This window comes from Aptenodytes patagonicus, chromosome 11 (genome assembly GCF_965638725.1).
Source record: "Aptenodytes patagonicus chromosome 11, bAptPat1.pri.cur, whole genome shotgun sequence".
Classification (NCBI taxonomy): Eukaryota; Metazoa; Chordata; class Aves; order Sphenisciformes; family Spheniscidae; genus Aptenodytes; species Aptenodytes patagonicus.
Genome location: NC_134959.1, coordinates 3,016,767 through 3,038,632, shown reverse-complemented (window position 1 = coordinate 3,038,632; position 21,866 = coordinate 3,016,767). Strand labels below are relative to the sequence as shown.

The 21,866-nt window shown below is 65.5% G+C and overlaps 1 protein-coding gene across 5 annotated transcripts in view; it reads right to left on the bottom strand.

The window, feature by feature from the left end:
* Positions 1 to 382: 382 nt before the first annotated feature.
* GSE1 (Gse1 coiled-coil protein) overlaps positions 383 to 21,866 on the bottom strand; it is a 111,914-nt gene continuing 90,430 nt past the window's right edge. For 4 of the 5 annotated variants that reach the window (XM_076348984.1, XM_076348987.1, XM_076348988.1 and 1 more), the window contains 15 exons: positions 16,143 to 16,361; positions 11,887 to 12,086; positions 10,157 to 10,338; positions 9,798 to 9,995; positions 9,340 to 9,531; positions 8,904 to 9,226; positions 8,090 to 8,414; positions 6,113 to 6,693; positions 5,323 to 5,435; positions 4,169 to 4,439; positions 3,901 to 4,023; positions 3,391 to 3,762; positions 2,669 to 2,947; positions 2,108 to 2,211; positions 383 to 787 (listed from right to left, as the gene is read on the bottom strand). In XM_076348984.1, the coding sequence (XP_076205099.1) occupies positions 653 to 787; positions 2,108 to 2,211; positions 2,669 to 2,947; positions 3,391 to 3,762; positions 3,901 to 4,023; positions 4,169 to 4,439; positions 5,323 to 5,435; positions 6,113 to 6,693; positions 8,090 to 8,414; positions 8,904 to 9,226; positions 9,340 to 9,531; positions 9,798 to 9,995; positions 10,157 to 10,338; positions 11,887 to 12,086; positions 16,143 to 16,361 (3,617 nt within the window). In that variant the 3' untranslated portion in view covers positions 383 to 652. The remainder of the gene's footprint in view (positions 788 to 2,107; positions 2,212 to 2,668; positions 2,948 to 3,390; positions 3,763 to 3,900; positions 4,024 to 4,168; positions 4,440 to 5,322; positions 5,436 to 6,112; positions 6,694 to 8,089; positions 8,415 to 8,903; positions 9,227 to 9,339; positions 9,532 to 9,797; positions 9,996 to 10,156; positions 10,339 to 11,886; positions 12,087 to 16,142; positions 16,362 to 21,866) is intronic. The other variant, XM_076348985.1, reaches the window with a different exon arrangement.

Here is a 21,866-nt window from a genome sequence, read left to right as displayed (position 1 = left end):
CCCTTCCCCGCCAAACAGCAACAAAAAGGTACCTTCAACCAGTTTATTGACTTTATTGTTTTATAGCGAAGTGCATTTCCAGTGGAAAGCCCCCGGGGTGGGGTGGGGGGAGGCTCCCGGTGCCGTTCCCGGGACCTGGGGGGGGGGGGGGGGGGGGGGGCTCAGCGGCTGCCGGCCGTCCCGTCCCGCACCCGGCCCCGCGGGGCTCCTACGGCCTTAGTGTTGTCGGTGGAGTCTTTAATTAAAAAAAAAAACCAAAACAAAAAAAAAAAAAAAAACCAAAACCCAACAAAAATTGAGCGCTATAAAGTGTGGGCGGGTGGATGGGGGGGGGGGGGGGGGCCGCAGCGCCCTGTCCCCCGGGAGGAGAGCCCCAGCCGGGCTGGCGGTCGCTTGCAGAGGGCCGGAGGGGCCGGGAGGGGGGCCGGGACGGGGTCTGCTCGCCGTCGGGTGGGCTCCCGGCTCCCGTGCTCCTTTGCTTCATGCATGGCACATTCTCCGTTTTATTTTTTTTTTTATTATTATTATTTTTTTTTTTTTTTTTAATTTTATTTTTTTAGCTTCAAACCTCCCAGTGAAAAATATTAAATATTCAAGGTAATAAAATAGATTATTATTTCTAGACTATATGTTCGGCCTAGCCCAAGGAGCGTCACCTGGGATACCCCTTGAAATAACCCCTAGACCACTGCATTGCAGGCAAGGCAAGGCACTTCCGCAGGTGATCCAGCTCGGCTTGCAGGCGCTCGCGCTCCGAGACCATCTTCTGCTTCTGGGTCCTTAATTCCTGCAGGCAGCGAAGGGGAGAAGACGCCGTCAGGGCAGGCAGCGGGGCAGCCTCCAGGCCAGCGGCGCAGGGAGGGGATCCCCTCGTGGGGTGCTGGGCTCGCCCGGGATGCCCCACCGGGGGGGGGGGGGGGGTGCAAGGGTGCCTGTGCTGAGGTATAGGGTGGGGGGCATGGCAGGGGACGGGGCACTGCAGAGGTTGGGCACTGCAGGGGACACGGCACTGCAGGGGACACGGCACTGCAGGGGACGGGCACTGCAGGGGACGGGGCACTGCAGAGGTTGGGGGCTGCAGGGGACAGGGCACTGCAGGGGACATGGCACTGCAGGGGATGGGGCACTGCAGGGGACGGGCCACTGCAGAGGTTGGGGGCTGCAGGGGACAGGGCACTGCAGGGGACATGGCACTGCAGGGGACGGGGCACTGCAGTGGATATGGCACTGCAGGGGACGGGCACTGCAGGGGACGGGGCACTGCAAAGGTTGGGCACTGCAGGGGACACGGCACTGCAGGGGACATGACGCTGCAGGGGACGGGCACTGCAGGGGACGGGGCACTGCAGTGGATATGGCACTGCAGGGGACGGGGCACTGCAGGGGACAGGGCACTGCAGGGGACGGGGCACTGCAGGGGACGGGGCACTGCAGGGGACGGGGGCTGCAGGGGACACGGCACTGCAGGGGACAGGGCACTGCAGGGGACAGGGCACTGCAGGGGACGGGGCACTGCAGTGGATATGGCACTGCAGGGGACGGGGCACTGCAGGGGACGGGGCACTGCAGAAGATGGGGGCACTGCAGGGGACATGGCACTGCAGGGGACAGGGCACTGCAGGGGACGGGGACTGCAGAGGTTGGGGACTGCAGAGGATGGGCAGTGCAGGGGACACGGCACTGCAGGGGACATGGCACTGCAGAGGTTGGGCAGTGCAGGGGACGGGGCACTGCAGGGGACGGGCCACTGCAGAGGCTGGGGACTGCAGAGGTTGGGGACTGCAGGGGACATGGCACTGCAGGGGACACGGCACTGCAGTGGACGGGGCACTGCAGGGGACAGGGCACTGCAGGGGACAGGGCACTGCAGAAAATGGGTGCACTGCAGGGGACATGACACTGCAGGGGACATGGCACTGCAGGGGACACGGCACTGCAGGGGACAGGCACTGCAGGGGACACGGCACTGCAGGGGACATGGCACTGCAGAAGATGGGGGCACTGCAGGCGGATGAGTGCCTCTACGGGAGGACTGGGTGCCTCGCAGAGGCCGGGTGTCCAGGAGGTCGGGTGCCTCGCAGAGGCCGGGTGCCGCGGCCCCACTCACCGCCATGCTGTGCGAAAGCTGCTCTGCCGTCAGGCTCAGGCTGTAGTGCTGGGCCTCCAGCCGCCGGCACTGGGTCTGCAGCACTTGGCGCTCCAGGTTTTGTTCTGCAAGGCCCAAAGGAGACCGGGGGGGGGGGTGAGCGCCGGCTCCTCCGACTCCCTGCACGGCGCGGGATCATGCCCGAGCACCACGGTGTCACTGCGGAGGATGCCAGCCCCACGCAAGGCTCTGCCGAGCCGGAGGCGATTGCCTCCAGCATCCCAGAGCATCCCCGGCCCCCTGCACTGCCCGCGGGGAACCTCCGGGTCCCGCTGGGAGGGCGCCGAGCAGCTGTGAATACATGAATTTTTCACGTACACATCAATTTTCACCGGCGCCTGTTGCTTTTATGCCACTCCTGCAGTGCCGGGGAGCCACCAGTGCTTTCCCAGCCCGTCCCAGCGGGAGCCGGAGGCGCCTGGTAGGGGCACGGAGTGGTTTCACCCAGGGGAAACTGAGGCATGAAGTGGGGGTTTACCCTCCCTGCCCCTGCCCCGACCACCCCCCCCCCCCATCCCCTACCTTCTATATGCTCCTGGTAAGCTTCAAAAATTGCCTCGATCCCTTGCCACTTGGGCCTGGGGTACTCCTCCTCCTCTTCCTCCTCCTCCTCCTCCTCCTCTTCCTCGGAGGCCGAGTCACGGGGCAGCGGGGGCAGCGCCCGGTGGGGCAGCGGCCCCTCGGCCGTGCCGTTGTGCGGGGGGGCGGCCAGGCGGCTGGATGCCTGCAGCTCGGGGATGTTGTAGTGGATGGAGGCGTCGAGCTTGTGGTTCTGCTCCGCCGTCAGCGCCGCCGTCCCCCCTGCGGGCACCGAGCTTCAGCCCCCAGCCCGCTCCCCGCGTTCCCCCCCCACCCCAGCGCTGCCCTCCCTGAGGCTGCAAGGAGAAAGATGCTCCCCTCAAGGTATTAATTTCTCCCCCCCCCCCCCCCCCCCGCCATTTTTTGGGGGGGCTGCAGCATCTTCCATGGATTTTCATCACCACCACCCCCCCTGTGCACTGGAGTAACTTCATTTTACTTGCTCATTGAAATGAATGAGTTTGGGGGTAGTGGAGCCATATTATCCCTGCGCCTTATATTTCTCTTCATCGATGAGCTCCTGGGATGCTCCAGCAACGAGGCTGCCGGTGGATTTCGTGCCCTCGGCGGTGCCAAACCCCGGCGGGGGGTTCGAGGGGGTCTCCCACCCCACAGGGATGCTACCCCGGTGGTACCCAGCCAGCTTCCCGCATCCCTGCCGTTACCTTTGTGCTTCTGCAACGCCTTCTGGGTGGACTGCAGCACCGACTCGTGGAACTGGTGGGCAAACTCCTCGGCGATGAAGGGCTCCCAGGGCTTGCTCTTGCCGTTCATGCTGTGGGACAGCGGCACCGGGATGTCCTTGGGCAGGGGACCCCTGACGTAGCTGAGGATGCTCAGCGCCTTCTTCCCGGGGTGCCCGTCGCTCAGCCGGGGCTTCTCCGCCAGCGTGGCGGCCGACTCCTTAGCCCTCGGTAGCTCCTGGGGTCTCAGCTGGTCTAACCTGCCGGGTTCCACCGTCTTCTGCGCCTCCGGCACGGAGATGACAATGCCCACGGGTTTATCCGGATCCAGCAGGAGCGGCGGCACCGGCAGCTCTTTGGGCAGAGGATGAGCAGAGTCGGCTGCAGCCGGGGCTCCGTGTCCCCCGCAAGGCAAAGCCGTGCCCCCCGTCCCGCCGGGCAGGGGATGCTCCCGGCCAGCCGAGAGCCAGGGAAGGACCGGGGGGCGCTTACCGGCGGCAGGGCCGCTGGGGCTGTCCCGCGGCGAGCTCTTTACCACCACGGCGGCCGGCGTGGTCTTCTGCTTCATGGCCTGGAGCATCTCCACCAGCTTCTCCTTGTCTGCGGCATGGGAAGCTGAGGTTTAGTGTAGCCTCTGCTCAGCAGAGCAAGCTCACGGCCCCAGGCGGGACCCCTCCATGGCTCCCCCCCCCCCAGACCAGGGAGTGGGGACCCCCCGAGCCGGGGCCGGCCCCGAGCATGCGCGGGGCATGGCTGTTACCTTTCCTCTTCTCAGCACTGATGTGCGTGAGGTTGAAGATGGTGAGGAAGCGCTTTTTCTCCTCGAAGTTGGGGCTGTTGTTCATCTCGTCGGGGCTGTAGCGGGTGGAGAGCGGGAGGCGCGGGGAGGGCGTGCGGCGCTTGTTCTGCACCGTCGGCGGCGAGGGGCTCCTCTCCCGCAGCATCCGCCGGCGCTTGCGCCGCTTTTGGCTCAGCAATTCCTCCTTCTGCTGCTGCGTGGTGAGGCCGAAGAGCTGCAGGAACTCCAGCTTCTGGGGCGCCAAGGGGGAGAGCAGAGCAGGGTCACCCCCAGACCGGTCCCCATCCCCGTCCTCATCCTCACCTCCATCCCCATCCTCATCTCCATCCTCATCCCCATCCCTATCCCAATTCCCATCCCCAATTCCCATCCCCATCCCCATCCCCATCCTCATCCTCATCCCCCTCATCTCCATCTCCATCCCCATCCCCAATTCCCATCCCCATCCCCAATTCCCATCCCCATCCCTATCTCCATCCCCATCCCTATCCCCATCCCCATCCCCATCCTCATCTCCATCCACATCCCCATCCCCAATTCCCATCCCTGTGCCCAATTCCCATCTCCATCCCCCTCCCCATCCTCATCCTCATCCCCACCTCCATCCCCATCCCCAATTCCCATCCCCATCCCCATCCTCATCCTCATCCCCATCCTCATCCCCCTCATCTCCATCTCCATCCCCATCCCCAATTCCCATCCCCATCCCTATCTCCATCCCCATCCCTATCCCCATCCCCATCCCCATCCCCATCCTCATCCTAATCCCCATCCCCATCCTCATCCACATCCCCATCCCCAATTCCCATCCCCATCCCTATCTCCATCCCCATCCCTATCCCCATCCCCATCCCCATCCCCATCCTAATCCCCATCCCCATCCCCATCCCCAATTCCCATCCCCGTGCCCAATTCCCATCTCCATCCCCCTCCCCATCCTCATCCTCATCCCCACCTCCATCCCCATCCCCATCCCCAATTCCCATCCCTGAGCCCCTGGTGCCTCTGCAGCCGGCTGGGGACGGTGGCTGCACGGCAGCACTGGGAGCTGGTGCCGAGGAGGGGCTGCTCCCCGGGGGGACGGGGGGACAGGGGACGGCGAGTGCCGGCTGTACCTCGGAGGACGTGTCCAGCTTCAGCGGGGGCTGCTCGGCCACGCAGCGGAGATGGGCCCGCACCTCCTCCTCGTCGCTGTCGTCGCAGGAGTCGTCCAGGTCGTAGTAGTAACCTGGGGATGGGGAGAGGCCGGCGTGAGACTGGGGAGACCATGGGGACCCCGGGGGGACCCTGGGGACCTGCCGGGACCCCAGGGAATCCGCTGGGACCCTGGGGAACCCACTGGGACCCCGCTGGGGACAGGGGTGCAGCAGGGCGCTGGTGCAGCGAGGCGGGATGCTGGGGGGGGGAGCGGTGAGGGTCCAGCGTGGGTCCCAGCGGGGTGGGGGGGTGTAACCCAACAGAGCCCGCCAGCTGTGGGACCCCGGGGAGCATCGCCCACCCCTGCGTCCCCGCTCAGCATCGCTTTGGGATGGGTGGCGAGGGTGCAACAGGTGGGTTAATGGGGCACGGCCGGGGGGAGGCTGCGGCTGAGCCCCCCATCCCTGCTGGAGGGGGGACGGCAACGCCTGTTCCCCCCCCTCAAGCGCTCCATCTCTTCCTCACCGCTGTTCTTATCCCCGCTCGCGCAGTCTCATTAATATTTAAAGCCCGCTTATTAGCCTCAGTTCATCATTTATTAATTGGGCATGTCTAGAACAGAGGATTTACCGAGCCACTCGGCTTGCGGGAGCGTTTCCATCGCGGGCTGCCGGCATCCCCGGGAGACCCGCCGGCCGCCCCCACCACCGCCAGGTCCCGGTGCCGATGGGGGGGGGTCCCCGGCACGGTGCAAACCCGGCACCTCACCTTTCTCGCGGGCCTCCCGCCGCCGGCGCTCCTCCAGGTCGAGTTTGCTGACCAGCCTGCGGTGCTGCTGCACGAACTCATCGTAGATGTACATGGGGTCCTGGGCGCGGGGCAGGGGGGGCCGGTAGGGCGAGCTGGGCTTGGTGGCCTCGGCGAAGGGGGCAGCCGGAGGTCTTTGCTGGCTCAGGATGCTCTGCGTGGACTTCTCCAGCTCGGCTAGGAAGGGGCCGTGGGTGAAGCCCCCGTGCTCCGGGGCGCCGGGCTCCCGTCCCGGGGGGTATTTCTCCAGAGCATCCCTCTTCCTTGTCCCCTCCTCCAGCTTCTCAGGGCAGAAGACCCTCTCCACCTTCACCAGCGGGATGCCCTGACGGCTGGGCTCGAAGGGGGTCGGGTGGCCGTGGAGGGTGTGGGGCTCGGGGAGGCGCCGGGGGGGATCGGGGGGGCTCTCCATCAGCGAGACAGGGTTCCAGAGGGACGTGGCGACGGGGTGGTGCTGGGGTTTGGGGGAGATGAGCGGTGGGGGCCCGCCGAAGTGCTGCGCCGGCTCCCGGCCACTCGGCTCGTGGCGGCTCGATCCCGACCTGTGGGGAGAGGAGAGGACCGGAGAGGTGAGGGGCCGGCACTGGGCTGCTTTTGGGGGAGAAACGCGCCGGTTAGGGCCACCCGGAGGGGTTTGTGCACGTGGGGCTGCCACGCTCGTCCGCTCCTGTGCTACCGCCCCGAGGGACCAGGGGCAGAGTCAAGGCTGCTCCCGGGCGGGTTGAGCAGGGACATGGCTGCATCCCCGGGGTGCTGCGCAGCAGACCCCCAGGCTCAACCCACCCCGGCTGCCCACCATGGGGAGAAGAGAGCCACCGGTCCCGGCACAGCCCTGCTCTCCCCGCAGCAAGGGCAGAGCCTTGGTGCAACCCTCCTCCGACAGCCGGGGACGGAGCCAGCCCGTTAGTGGGATAAATATTTCATGCGCCCAAGCTGTGCATTTAACGCTTTTCTGCTCCAGTGCCCCAGACGGCCGTGCACGGAGCAGCGGGTTCAGCTCAGCGCTGCCATCCACTGCCCCGGCACCCTGTCACCGCTGGCGGGAAGCATCGCCTGCCCTGCCGGGGATCGGTCCCTCTCCCTCCCCGCTGGATGAGGGCAGCCCCGGGATAGGGATGAGGATGGGGATGGAGTATCCCCCCGGCTGCAGGTGTTTCGGGTTGACCTTGCTCTCTCCTCTCTGGTTTGGGGCGGGAGTAGCAGACGGGGAAGGGAGCCTGTGGCGGGCACTCGCCTTTGTGCCGCCCCGCGATCTGCTCCTTATTATCCTCGATGAGCTGCGCTAATCCCCTGGATACCCAAAAATAACAAAGGGAGCTGGCGGCAGAGCTGGCTGGATGAGCCCGCACTGCGTAAGCACTCAGCAATGGGGGTGAGCAAGCCCCTGTCAATCAGGGGGTGCAGGCACGCTCCTCTGCCCCGCCCCCCCCCCCCCAAAACCACCCGGGTTTGGGGCGGGTGCCCCCCCAAAACAGGGCATCCCATCGCCTGGGTCTGCTGCACGGCAGGGAGCTGCAATTAGTGGTGCCGGGTGCCTGGGCAGCACCTGGCCTCTCGCCGCTGGCCCCCGGCCACCTCCCAGGCTCATCGCCTGCCGCCGCGCAGCTGTCGGGCACCGGCAACGCCCGGCGCTGCCAGCGCAGCCGGCCCGGCTGGCACCGCGCGACAGGGACCTGCTGGCGCTGGCCGAGCGCGGCGGCTTCTGCTCACGGGGATGGGCAAGGAGTGAGGGGCACGGCTATGGGATGCTGGCCACCTAACGGGGGGGGGGGGGGGGGGGGGGGCTGGAGCCAGCTAGTGGTGGGGGGGTGCAAAGCCGCGGGGCAACGGGAGGAAAATCCTACAGATATCACAGCAGGGATGGCTGCGACGTGGGCAAGTGCAACTCGGTTTTAGGGGGAAGCTCCATCCCTGGAGCGGGGCTGGCAGCATCCCTACCTGGGGTGCTCGGGCCGATGCTCGGGCTCAGGCTGGCTTGGGGCGCGCCCCATGTCGAGGTGCTGCTCCAGCACTTGTTGCCGAAATTCCGAGACTTGGGATTGCCGATCTTCCTTCTCCTGGCGCAGCCGGCGCTGCCGGGCCAGCCACTTCTCCTCCTCGTTGGTGCGGTGGATGAGCAGCGCCGTGGCCGCGCTGCTCCCCGGCAGCGGGAACACGTTGTGGTTGGGGATGAGGCTGGGCACGGGGTGGTGGGAGGCCGGCGGCTGGTGCAGCGGGTGCTGGATGGGCTTTGGCGTCGGAAGCACCGAGTCCTTGAGTTTCTCTGGGTTGGAAAAGGGGTGCCGGAGAGTCAGGGCACGGAAAGGCGGGGCTACCCGTGGAGATCTGTTGGCTATCGGGGTATTTCGGGGTGTGCAGGCCCTCCCCCGAGCATCCCCGCGGGCAGGAGGCACCCGGAACCATGGGACAGCCGCCAGCCAGAGCCCCGTGCTCCCCTGCCCGGGTGGCGCAGGGGGGGGGGGGGGGGCGGCTGCCCTCTCGCTGCCAGCACAGCTGCCAGGCGTGCCGCAGCACCGGGCGCATTGCCGCCCTGGACCGAGTCAGATGGCACAGGCACCGCACCGCCTCTCCGAGAGCCGCGGCAGCTGGGCTTTTGGCAAAGCGAGCTGGCAGCCGGGAGAGCCCGGCTCCGTCCCGAGCCACCTCCCAGGACCACCGACCCCCTCAGCTTTGCCATCTGGAGGGGAAAGGAGACCGTGGCAAGCTGCACCAAAGGTGGCAGCCCCCCCAGTGTCACCTGCGGGGACGTTACCTGGTCTGCCGGGCGCCAGCGGCTCCACCGGCTTGCCCCGCTCCTCGGCCGGGTGCCCCCGCAGCCCGTGCAGCTCGGCCACAGGGAGGAAGGGCCCCTCCATGGCTTTCACCATGCTCAGCTCCTTCTCCCGGGCGCGCTCCCGCTGCCTCTCCAGCTCCCGTTCCCGCTCCTTCTCCCGCTCTCGCTCCAGCTCCTTCTCGCGTTCCCGCTCCCGTTCACGCTCCTTCTCCCGCTCCCGGTCGGCTTCTCGCTCCCGCTCCTTCTCCCGCTCCCGCTCGCGCTCCCGCTCCCTCTGCCGCAGCTCCTCGTCCATTTGCAGCCTGCAAAGAAAAGCCAAAAAAAACCCAACCCCCCAAACAACCCCCAGACGCCTGTTAGCATCCCCTGGGGTGCTCTGTCCATCCCCCGCCCCCGGCCATCGTCCCCCCCATACCTCTCGGCGGCGAGGCTGGAGATGCGCTCGGACTGCAGGGCGGAGAGGGAGGAGTGCGAGAGCTCGGGGGGGTACCGTACCCCCGAGAGGTGCAGGTGCATGGCTGAGGGGTGCAGGGGCGGCAGCGAGCCTGGCGCCGGCAGCGGGTAGAAGGGGGACCGCAGCGCCGACAGACAGTACGACTCGTCCATCCTGGGGAGATGGGGGGATGCTCAGCAGGATGTGCCGCTCAGGGCCGGGGGGGCAAAGAAACCCCCAATTCCACCCCCCGGGCACGATCCCAGGCTGTATAGGGGCTGCCCACTGCTGGGAGAGGGGTTTGGAGAGCCCCAAAATGCCCTCAGTGCAGCCCAACCGTCCTCCCCGGATCAGGCTCCCACCTCCCCAGCACCCAAGGCTCGTCCTCCGGCCACCGGCATCCCCCGGGGACCCCCAGGCCCGAGCTCGGCGATGCCCACCTGAAGGCGGGGTGCGGGAAGGGGTGATGCGTCAGGTAGCTGGGGTGGTAGTAAGCGGCGGCGGCGGCCGGATCCAGGCCGAGGGGCGGCAGGGAGGACATGCGGAGGTCCTCAGCGGTGTGGTAGGGACGGAAGCTGCGCAGGTAATCCTCGGTGACGGCGCTGGGAGGCACCACGTGGTGGACCGGCCGCTGCAGGCTGGGGGAGCAGGGAGACGGTCACCATCCCACCCTCTCCCCCTGGGGAGATGTCACCCCCTGGGATGCTCGGTGGGACCAAACCTTGCAGGGGACACCCGCATCCTGCAACCCCTCCTTCCCCCCCCCGCCCCAGCCCTGATCCATTGCTGCCGGACTCACTTGAGAGGCGGGAAGCGGGAGTCCTGGACCACGGAGCTGGGGGGCAGCCCGAAGGAGTAGGGTGTCCCCAGGAGGTGGGAGGGGACGGTGGGGCCCCCCGCTTTCTCCTGCGCGAGGGGGGGCTCCGAGATGAGGCGCTCACGGCCGCCGCTGCTGCTGCTGCCTCGTGACCCTGCTTCTTGCTGGAAGGCAAAGAGGCAGAAACGCCGAGCCGGGCGTTAGGGGACGGCAGGGACCCCGCGAGGGATGGGGGGGGGGTGTCCCCGCTGTCTCCCCACCCTGAGGACCCTCGGTGGGTCCCCAGCGTGCCCGCGGGGTCCCCAGCTGGCACCGGTACCCAGGGGAGGATGCGCCCACCGGCACATCCTCCCACATCCAGGCTGTCAAAGGGTGGGCTGGAGGGGCGTGAGGGTCCGGGGGGGGCTATGCCAGGGGGCACCAGCAGAAGAAGGGGGTGCTGAAGCCGGGGCAGCGCTGACGGCAGGACACGTTACCTGCCTGGAGATTTACAGGCCACTTTGTTCTCCAGAGCTATTAATCATCCGGGGAGGATACAGACACGGCCGGTGGAAATCCAGCAGGCCTTTGGTAACAGCCATAAACCGGGGGTCAGCCCGGCATCCCCCCCGGCCCCGCGGACAAGCCAGCATCAGCACCCCTGCCCCGCCGCGGGGCCTCACCCATCTTCCATCAACTCCCCATCCCCGGCGCTGGGATGAAGGTCGCTCCCTCCTCGCGCCCACGCTGGCTGGGGAGGGACCCCCTGACAAGGAGGGACCCGTTGGGGTGACAAGGGACCCCGCAGGGTCCGGTAATTAGGGGGGGGTGACCTCCAGCAAGGCAAGGTTGGGTTTAAAAATGATTGTTTTTCATTGCATCTTCTCCATTCAGCAGCTATAGGAGGAGGATGGCGGCAGCCCCCGGCATCCCCCCCCGCCGTGCATCCCCTCCCCATCCAGTCCCGGCCCCCAAGACCCTCTGGGGCAGGTCACAGGTCCCCGGCCGTCGGGGACGGTCCCAAGGTCACTGCGGCCGGCACAAAGGGCGTCCCGTCCCCCCCCTCCACCGCCTCCGCCGCCTGCATTAAGGCTTATTGTGCGTGCCAGGCTCTGCTCTAATTACCTCCCCGTCTCGGGGCGTCACGCTGCGAGCGCGGCTCTGCCAGACAATAACCCACGCTCGGTTAACCCCCGTGCTGCGGGGGTCACTGAGGAGGAGGTGACATGGGAGGGGGGACACAGGGGGCACACGGGGGTGGGGAGCACCCGGACACCCCACGCACACCCCCCCCCGAGCGCCCAGGGATTGCAGTTCAATTTCTTTTTCTGCCCCCGCCCTCGGCGATTCTCATCCCCTCCCATCGCCTCTCTGCTTTGTGGTTTAATTAGTCTTTCCAAGTGGCATAATCCCCCCGGGAATCTGCTTGTAGCTTGCGGAGGAGAGGAGAACCACTAACGATGCTTCTTAATTAGCCACTCCCCCCCCCCCCCCCCCCCCGGCTTCTTCCTCGCGCTCCCCTCCGGATGGCAGCCCGGGGATGACGGCAGCCCGGGGACATGGCGGGGAGGAGAAGGAACAAAATGGGGGGCAGCCCCGTGGTCCCTCGGGAGCAGCGTGACAGCGCAGCTCCTGGCACCTCGGACCACGGTTGGCACCATCAGTGCCATGCACGGCATCCCACGCCCTCCATCCTTTGGGGGAGGCCGGGCAACCCCCAAACACGGCCATACCTGTCTGCCCTCGCTCCTCCAGACCCCGTTGACCGTCTTCGTGGGGGCGATGGTGACGACAGGCGGCGTGCTGGGCACGCTGTGCCCCCCCGGGGGCACGATGATGGGGCCCATGGGGCCGCGCTTGGGCGTGCTGGCAGGGGAGCTGTGGTTGGTGGCCGGCGAGGAGACCGGGGACGACTCGCTGCTTATCGAGGACCCTGAAAAATGAAAATAAGTGGGGGGGAAAAAGGTTAACCAGCTGAAACCACCCTCCGAACAAGCTGAAGCCATCCCACGCCATCCCCAGTGGGATGCCCCGCTGCAGGGACCGGGGATGGGGCACAGGGATGCCCGCAGGGCGGTCGGCATCCCTCCAGCCCCCCAGGCCGGACCCCCATCCTCCCATCCCAGGGGGTCCTGGGGAGCCCTGTCCCGAGGGAGGTTCCCCCCAGTGCTAAAAGGCTTTGCCCCACGCGGTGGGATGGGCATCCTCTTGCTCCTGTCTAATAGGGACTGCCACCCCTCCAGCCCCCCCGCCTCCCATAAAGCCCTTTAGGGGCACAGCAAGCCCTGCCCAGGCCCTGGCACGAGCAACACCGACACGATGCCAATCCCGGGCAGCCACATCTTCTCAAGCCGAACCCGCAGACTCCTTAATCCGGCTGCAAAAGTCGCCGCGCACAAGTCAGGGCACTCAGAGACGTTGGGATGAAGGAGTCGCTCCCCGTAACCCTTGGGCAAGGCTTTGGCTTTATTTGCATAATACATCTGTATTTTGAATTATACCCACCCCGGGGATGCTGGCGGTATTTGCAAGGGAAAAATAAAAATGGAATTAAAGCGGAGAGTGCAATGTGGGTAGAAAAGCAGAGCTGGAGCAGAAATACAAATTCAACGTTAACTAGGGCACACGGCGCCTGGTGTCTGCTCCTGCGGCACATCGCCTGCTCCCAAAGCTCACCCAGGCAGCGTGGGGGGCTCCTACCCCCCGAAACCCCGCTCCCATCAGCCCAGAGTCTGGGCCGAGGGAAGGTTTCCGACATGCCAGCAGGGACGGGCTACTGGCCGCCGAGGGATGGCTCGCAGCCACTGCAGGATGCCAGCCGAGAGGTGACGATGCTCCCCATCCCGGCACTGAGCCTGGCACCGAGAGAGGCCTCGTCTCCCCCGAGCGTGCAAGCCAGCTCCCCTGAGTGTGCAAGCTGGCTCCTCGCCCTGCAAGTGTGCAAGCTGGCTCCCCTGAGTGTGCAAGCTGGCTCCTCGCCCTGCAAGTGTGCAAGCTGGCTCCCCTGAGTGTGCAAGCCAGCTCCTTGCCCTGCAAGTGTGCAAGCTGGCTCCCCTGAGTGTGCAAGCTGGCTCCTCGCCCTGCAAGTGTGCAAGCTGGCTCCCCTGAGTGTGCAAGCCAGCTCCTTGCCCTGCAAGTGTGCAAGCTGGCTCCCCTGAGTGTGCAAGCTGGCTCCTCGCCCTGCAAGTGTGCAAGCTGGCTCCCCTGAGTGTGCAATCTGGCTCCTCGCCCTACAAGTGTGCAAGCTGGCTCCCCTGAGTGTGCAATCTGGCTCCTCGCCCTGCAAGTGTGCAAGCTGGCTCCCCTGAGTGTGCAATCTGGCTCCTCGCCCTGCAAGTGTGCAAGCTGGCTCCCCTGAGTGTGCAAGCCAGCCCCTTGCCTTGTAAGTGTATAAGCTGGCTCCCCTGAGCGTGCAAACTGGCTCCTTGCCCTGCAGGTGTGTTAAGCCGGCTCCCCTGAGCGTGCAAGGCAGCTCCTCGCCCTGCAAGCATGCGACCCATCTCCACCCCCCTCCAAACGCCCCACGCACTCCTCGCCACGCTTACCCGCAGCGCCAGGGTGACACTGGGAGGGAGCCGGGACGCGGCGGGGCTGGGAACGCCGCAGGGAGGCAGGAGCATCCCCAGGCCCCGGGAAGGATGCTTGGCGGAGCAGAGAGGCCAAGCGGAGCAGCCTGCTGCCGGCCGCCCTGCCTTATTAATTATTCCCGAGTCGCTCCGAATCGCTTTCATTTCAAGAGCGGCAAGGCTCGGGGAAAGAGAAAGGCTGCCCGCGACAAAGGAGGCCGCCGATACGGATTTGACACCCACTGAAGTCTATCTTGTCAGCGCAAGGCCAACAACAATTAGCAGCCTAATCCCCTCTGAGCTGGGAAGCCATTACTCACCACGCGATAGTGTTAACAATCAATACCATCACAATGAGCCCGGCAATTAATGAAGCTAAAGTCTTACTTCAGAACCTTAATTCTCGCTGTGTGGCTTTAAACGGGAGGGTTTGTGATCGTTATAATTAACTGGTGGTATTCAGCCAGGAGTTAGTCAATGAAACTAATCTGGATTGGAGATGACAAGAAGCACAATGTGATGGTGTCACCTTTGTTTTCTGACCTCCCGCTTTCCGCTCGGCGATAGCAGATTAGCAGCCCAGCCTGACAGGCAAATGTAATTAACAGCTGAGACCCTGAAGGAGGGGGGGGGGGGAAGAAAGGAAGGCGGGGAGGGGAATAAAACCCACCCTGCAGACAGCCCTGGGTAGGACGGGAGGCAGGAGCCCCCGGCCAGGCGATGGCTTCGGTGGCTTCTTGGGGTTTTGCTGGGATGGAGTCGGTCGGTCGGAGCCCCTGCAGCCGGGGATGCTGCGGGGGAGCACGATATCCCTACAGATGCCCCGGCCGCGGCACAACTGCCGGTCCATAAAGCCGGTAAAAAAGCCGCCGGATCCTGGGTGGAGCCGGTCGGCATCACCCCATCGGCTGCATCTGCCACGGCGGAGCATCTCCCGTTGTGGGAAGGGAAGCGGGGTGAGAATTTGGGGGGCAAAGCAATTCATTTCCTGGGGGTAAAAACCATGGTGTGGAGAGAAACCCCCTTCCCGACAGGCACCCAAACCCACGCCTACTAAAAACCTCCGGGATAAGCCACTTCAGGCACCCAGATGGGCAAGGACAGGGTTTTTTTTGCAAACAAACTATGCAGTAATTAAGGGGAAATCCAAAGGGAACACGGCTTCTCCTCTCCAGCACCACAAAACCCATGCCAAAACCCACCCGACGTCCCTTCGGATGGGCTGAGCAGCGCGGTGGGAGCACGAGCCATGGGGTGTGGGGAGAAGAAAAGGCAAAATAATCCCCCCAAACCCAAGTGACCACCCCAAAAGAAGCCGATGGGCTCCAGAGCAGGCAGCTGGGGAGAGCCTGGAGCTTGCAGCGAGGCCGAAGCATCCCCAAGACCTGGTCCCCTCGGCGTCACGGGGACCCCGGCATTCCCACGTGCTTCCTCGGGAGCAGCCAACGCCGGAGGCTTCGGGTCACGGCCGTGTCGGGGCATTTCGCAGCTGGTTGGGGGGGCTGCGAGGAGGGTCTTGCAGATGGCGCTTGCAAAAAGGGTCTTCCGAAAAGAGCCTTGCAAAAGGGGTCTTGCAAAAAGGGCCTTCCGAAAAGGATCTTCCAAAAAGGATCTTGCAAAAAGGGTCTTCCAAAAAGACCTTGCAAACAGGGCCTTGCAAAAAACATCTTGCAAAGGGCCGGGCGTCCTCCCCAGGGACCAAAGTGCCCAGGCGGTGGGCGACGACCCAACAGGGAGCACCCGCCAATGGAAATACCAGGGATAAATACTGTTTCGTTGCAAATTGATGATGCCAGCAGTCTCCTGGTGAAACGCTTCGCAGCCCGGGGGGCAGGCTGCCTCCCCCTGGGCATGTGGGACAGCCCCCGCGATTCCCACAGGACACGCTCCCCGCGGTGGCAGGGACCTCGGGGTGCTCCGGCACCACGGCAGCAGCTCACACCCTCCATCGCGAGCTGCACCCCCGCACCCGAGTGGAGAGGGAGGGTGCAACGGAGGATGCGGTGGCTGGGCCATTGCAGGGTGATGAGGGACAGGGACATCCCGGGGGTGCCCAAATTTGCTGTTTAGCCGGGCAATTTGGCTGGGGAAGGAACAGATTTGAGGAGCCTCCGGAAAAAAACAGCATTTCAGTGAAGCGTGGCTGGAGGGAGCGGAGCTGGGGGGGCAGGGAGGGAGGGACAGGTCCCCCCGCGCCGCACTCTCGCAGACTTTCTCCCGGGGTACGGCGAGTGATACGGCATTTGGATTACTCTGGCTGAACTGAATTTCTAAACTGCCCCCTCGAGACATGACGCCGGGGAAAGACATTAGCTCGGGAAATGGCAAGAAAACACCGTCTGCTGGCTCCCGGGTGGCGGCGGTGGGGAAAGGCACTGACGCTCAGCACTCCCCCAGTCCCCGTCCCCATCATCGTCCCCTACCTCTGGGCTCCTCGGCTTGCTTGGCGAGCTTGCGGAGAGCAGCGGCGAAGCTGGAGGAAGGTGCTGCCTGGACGGACAAAGTGCTGCTGGCTGCCGGGCTGCCATTGGGGACGATGGAGCCGTTGAGCGGCGAGGGGGTGAGGGGGCTGACGGTGGCAGTGGTGCGGGTGGCGGTGGAGAGCATTCCTAGGGACGGCGACTTCGGCTCATGGCTCATGCCTGCGAACAAGAGCAGCTTGCGTTAGATGGGGACACAGGGATGGGAGCGGGAAGAGCAAATCCCCAAATCCCCCCGGGAGCAGGAACAACCAGCAGGGCAAGCGAGACCTTCCCTCTGGTTCAGCCCCCCACCCCAAAATACACCCTGAGTTCATGCAGTGGGGGGGAAGCGAGCAGGCGGGCGCGAGCCCTGTGTGCTTGCGGGGCGGCAGCTTATCTAACAAAGCGAGCGTGCCCGGGCTGCTCGCCCACGGAAAACAAGGCGACGCGGTGGCCAGGAGCTGCCGCTGGCATCCCACAGCCCCACTACTCCCGCAGGCTGGGCTGCTCCTAGACAATGGCACAGGGGGCTCAGCGGAGTCCTGCAGGGAGGGAGAGGGTGTTTTGGGGAGACACAGGGACTTCAGCGTCCTGACAGAGGTGATGGGGAGGGGGGCAGCCCCCTAACTTGCATGGTGCTGCCAAAACCCAAAGTGCCACCACTGCACCCCTAATTGCCACCATTGCACCCCCAAATCCCCGCCACTGCACCCTCAAATCCCCAATATTGCACCCCCAAGTCCCCACCATTGCACCCCCAAATCTCCACCACGGCACCCCCAGCTCCCCACCATGGCACCTTCAAATCCTCACCACGGCATCCCAAGTCCCCATCGTCGCACCCCAAAGCACAGAGCTCCTATAGGGCACGGTGGACCCTAAGGGTGGGGGTGCGGGTGCTGCTGAGCGGGAGGGTGCAGCCCACCCCGTGCCCCCGCCGGCTCTCAGGGCTGGCCACTCCAGGGCTCTCCACCTCCCAAAACAGCGACTGCTGATGTCAGGGCCCTTAAAATAAACTTCCAAACGAGCAGCTTCATTAACACCAGCCTAAAATTAGCCCCGCTCCCGGGTGGGCAGGTGGGCGGGGGGGGGCCGAGGGGCAGCCCCCCCCCCCCAGCTCCCAGCAGGGCTGGAGGCAGCTCGAGGCATCGGCGATGCCGGAGATCCCGGAGCATCCCGCAGCAGAGGGTGGCCGGGCAGAATGGCGAGCGCTGTGGGAGCCGGGGGGGCCACGAGTGCCACTCAGCGTTGATTAATCTTTGCCCCCCGGCCCCAGGAGAGGCGGCCGGCGCGGCAGCGCGCGCTCCCCTCTGCCCTCATTATACAAGCATTTATTAACTCCGGTGCTCTCAGCCATTGACTGCCGCCTTGTCGACACACTCGGCTCATGTAAATTCATTACCAGAACAGCTGGGAAGTCAACCCGCCGCGCCGGCCGGGCCCAGGCACCCCCGGGCTTTGCACAGGCCCGGGGACCCCCAGATAAGCGTCTGGGTGCCCCACTCTCCGGGGGCAGCTCTGCCTGCAGCGCCATGTGCCCATGCACTGTCCCAAGGGGCTGCAGCACCCCAGGCACTGCCCTGCATCCCCTGGGCACAGGCCTGCCTCACCTGGGCGCTGCCCCTGCACCCCCTGGGCACAGCTTCGCGCCCCCTGGGCACTGCCCCACATCCCCAAGACACAACCCTGCATCCCCCGGGCCCTGCCTGGCATCCCCTTGGCACAGCCCTGCACACCCCAGGCACAGCCCCCGCATCCCCCGGGCACTGCCCTGCATCCACCGGGCACAACCCTGCACCCCCCGGGCACAGCCCTGCACCCCCCCCGGGCACTTCTGCATGCCCCCCCCCCCAGCTATGAACCCCGGCATAACCCCCCCGGCCCCAATCCAAGGCAGGAGACCATTTGCTAACCAGCCGGCAGCAATTAGCACGCTCGCGCACGCTTGCCGGGGCACGGGGCTGGCAGCGGAGCATCACCCGTGTGATGCTCAGCTGATCTCGGCGGCCCCAAACGCCTCCCAACAAACTCAGGATCCCACCGGGATTTGCCGGGCGAGCGTGGGGCAGCTCCGAGCCAGCAGCTCGCCGGGAAGTGCGCCGGGAGCTCGCGCTGCCCCCAGGGCTGGCCTGCTAACACGAGCTGTGCCGCTGCCCCAGCCGGGCTCCAAACCAGTTTTGCTGCTCCTGCCCGGTGATAAAATCGGCGCCTCCGCCCCGGCTGGGGCCCGAGCAGCGCCACTCACCCGCCTTGCCCTGACGGAGGTGGCGTCCGTCTGTCCGGGCGTTCCCAGGCTGCTCCGCAGGAGAACTGCCAGCTGGGGAAACTGAGGCACACTGCGGTGGAGAGCTGGCCGGGCACGAGCATCCGCGTGGGGATGGGGATGTGGGGCCTCCCCCCAGCTCTCGCCCTCCTCCTGCCCCTCCCTGGCTGCTTTTCCCGGCAGGCAGATCCGTGCGGAAAAACAGGTCAAGTTCAGAGCCTGGCAGCAGCCTGGGGTCATGCCAGCGGTTGCCTCACCGGGGCGGGGAGCCGAACCCCGAAACGGGGCAGGCTGCTCCCCCGCTGCCCCCACCCCTCTGGGGGTGCAGGGAGAGGGGCTGGGACCCCACCACGTACCCGCCCTCAGGCACCGCTTGCTGCCTTCGCCCCCGCAGGCAGGCAGCTGCTGCCTGTACCCCCCCCCCCCCCCCGCCCCAGCCAAGCCAAGGCAGGGTGGCAGGTGCGGGGGCCGCAGGACACCTGGGTCCCCTGCTGAGGCCACGGGGGAGGTTGGGGACCGGGGACCAGGCGATGTGCCACCCCGTCCCCATCCTTCCCACAGCGTGTGCCCGGGCACAACGGCGCAGGGAGTGTCTGGCATTCCCGGTGCCTGCTGGCTGCCCGCCCGCGGGAGCAGGCATGTCCCTGCCTGGCGGGAGGAGGAGGAGGAGGAGGAGGGGATGGCAGGGCCATCGCCGTGTCCCCTTCCCCGTGCCACCCCACGTCCTGGCACCCCTTCCCACGGTGCCGCACACGGCACCAGCCATGGGGTTGGCAGCCCTGACGGAGCAGGACCCCAAGCCCCTGGCTACTTGGGGCGGGGGGGGGTGTCCCTGCCCCACGATCCCTCACCACCTCCCCGGCCCCCCGCATCCCCGGCGCAGGGCTGGGAGCTGGGAGCGTGCCATCTTCTCTCCATCTGCTCCTGATGACGCTGGCGGGTTTTTTGGCAGCGGGAGCCTCCTCCGGCAGCGAGAGCAGAACCAGTCTGGCTGCCTGGTGGGGCTGGAGACAAATAAACACGCCAGCAGCCGCCGCGGGCAGGCAGGAGCGGGCAGCGCTGGGGCAGAGACGGGCTCCCAGCACCCCGAAACCTCAGGGTCCTTCCCGGAGGAGTGAGAGCGTGCGGGAAGGGGGGGCTCGGTACCGCTGCTGGCTGCCCTCCCCTGCCTCCCCGTCCCCGCTGCAGGCAGCTGCCGGGAAATGCGGCGCAGGCAGGTTTAGCACCTTGGTTTCAGCCCCCCACCCACCCCCCCCTCCAGCACCTTGAAAGGCCCCTAATGAGCATGAAGTGCCCTTCAGAGCAGATTGCCATTGAACTCAACCTGCACCAGCCGCCCGCTTTAAAAGCAGCTATTTTGAGCTCCCGGGCTCCCGAGCGCTGGAACTAATAATTTATTACCAAATACGATCAGGCAGCAGCTCCAGCCCCTGGCAAATGGAGCGGAAAAAAAGCCAGCGCGGCGGGAGGCCGAGGGAGCAGGGAGAGATGAGCATCCTGCATCCTCCCCCGGGACAGATCCGCACCCACCGCGCAGGACCTCGGCTCCTCCATGCTTGCTCTGGATGGGTCCCCGAAGAATTTGGGGTTGATGCTCCATGGCATGAGGTCCCCCAGCCTTTCTCCTCCTCTCGGCGCCTCCGTTCCCGCTCCCGAGCTGCATCCAGCTGCACGCTCCGAGCGGGAACAGCTGCTTTGCATGGATTTTCAATGCTAATGGCCTCGCATTGTCGAGCCCCCCCCCCTCCCCACGCTGCCTGAATGCAGCAGGCAGGGCCCCAAGCGGCTGCCTGTGCGGGCAGGAGGGAGGGCAGGCGGCCAGGGGCAGCGCGTGCCCGTCGTCCCCCCGCCATGCACCCCGTCACCCCCTTGAGAGCCAGCAGGCAGGGGACAGGCAGGGGACAGGCAGCGGGAACAACCTCCTCTCCCGGTGATGTCCCGCCGAGCCGCCGCACATCTTCCACCCCTCATTAAAACAGCTCTGCCGCCGCACCTACAACACGCTCCATTAATTAATTAATCGATCGATCGGAGCCCGCGCTCCTGCCCTCCCTCCCCACCGCCCGGCATGCAGCCGAAACGAAGGGAGGTGGCCGGGCCTGGTGTCCCCAAGTGTCCCCAGGGATGGAGAGATGCAGACGCAACCTTTGACTGTTTTTGGGGTCCTCGGGGCAGAGCCCAGGACCCATCTGGGAAGCATCCCCCCATTTGGCTGGCTCCCCAGCACCCGGCTCGCCGCCAGCACCCTTGGAGAGGTCCGGATGGGTCCCCCGGGGTGACAAGCACCTTGCCACCTGGGCGTGGGATTCAGGGCTCCCTGGGGACCCCGGCACAGCCCCGAGCGTCCAAGCGCACGGCGCTATTAGCCGGCTGGGTCTCCATCGATCACTCCTCCATGGACCATTGATCCGGCAAACGACAACAAGCAAACTAATAAGAGCTCGTTTGGAGGGCGCAGCGCTGGGGAAGGGCTGGGGCTGCCACGATTTGGAATTATTTTTCTCCCTTCCTTGCCTCCCCGTGCCCAGCCCAACCAGCCCTGGGTGCTTTTTAAGCCCATAGGAAATCAGGCCGGTGAAAGATTCACTTCAAAGCAACTTTCTTCCCCGTTTCTGCCCTGGCAGAGCGAGCTGGGGGCTTCGAAAATAAAGTGCCTGTGCCCAAAGGATGCCGCTGGCCCCTGAGCCCCTCTGAGCAGCATCCAGGTTGGGATGGCAGCTCCTCTTGGCTCCCGCTGCCCAGGTCTGGGTGCTAGCCGTCTCTCGAGGCTCCCCCTTTCTTGGGGAGAAGCAGGGTACAGCCCCCACCCCTCCTCTTTGCATGAACAGCTGCTGGGGGCTGAATGGCTATGTTGGGCGCGCGGGTGGGTGCCAAATATCACGCAGCACCCCTGGGCGCTGCACGGGGCTGCCAGGCATCGCGTGGGAGAGAGCTAGGCATTGCACGGTGCTGTTGGGCATTGCACGGTGCTGTTGGGCATTGCACGGTGCTGTTGGGCATTGCATGGTGCCGTCGGGCATTGAACGGGGCTGCCAGGCATTGCACGGTGCTGTTGGGCATTGCACGGTGCCGTCGGGCATTGCACGGTGCCATCAGGCATTGCACGGTGCTGTTGGGCATTGCACAGTGCCATTGGGCATTGCACGGTGCCATCGGGCATTGCACGGTGCTGTTGGGCATTGCACAGTGCCGTCGGGCATTGCACGGTGCCGTCGGGCATTGAACGGGGCTGCCAGGCATTGCACGGTGCTGTTGGGCATTGCACGGTGCTGTTGGGCATTGCATGGTGCCGTCGGGCATTGCATGGTGCCGTCGGGCATTGAACGGGGCTGCCAGGCATTGCACGGTGCTGTTGGGCATTGCACGGTGCCGTCGGGCATTGCACGGTGCCATCAGGCATTGCACGGTGCTGTTGGGCATTG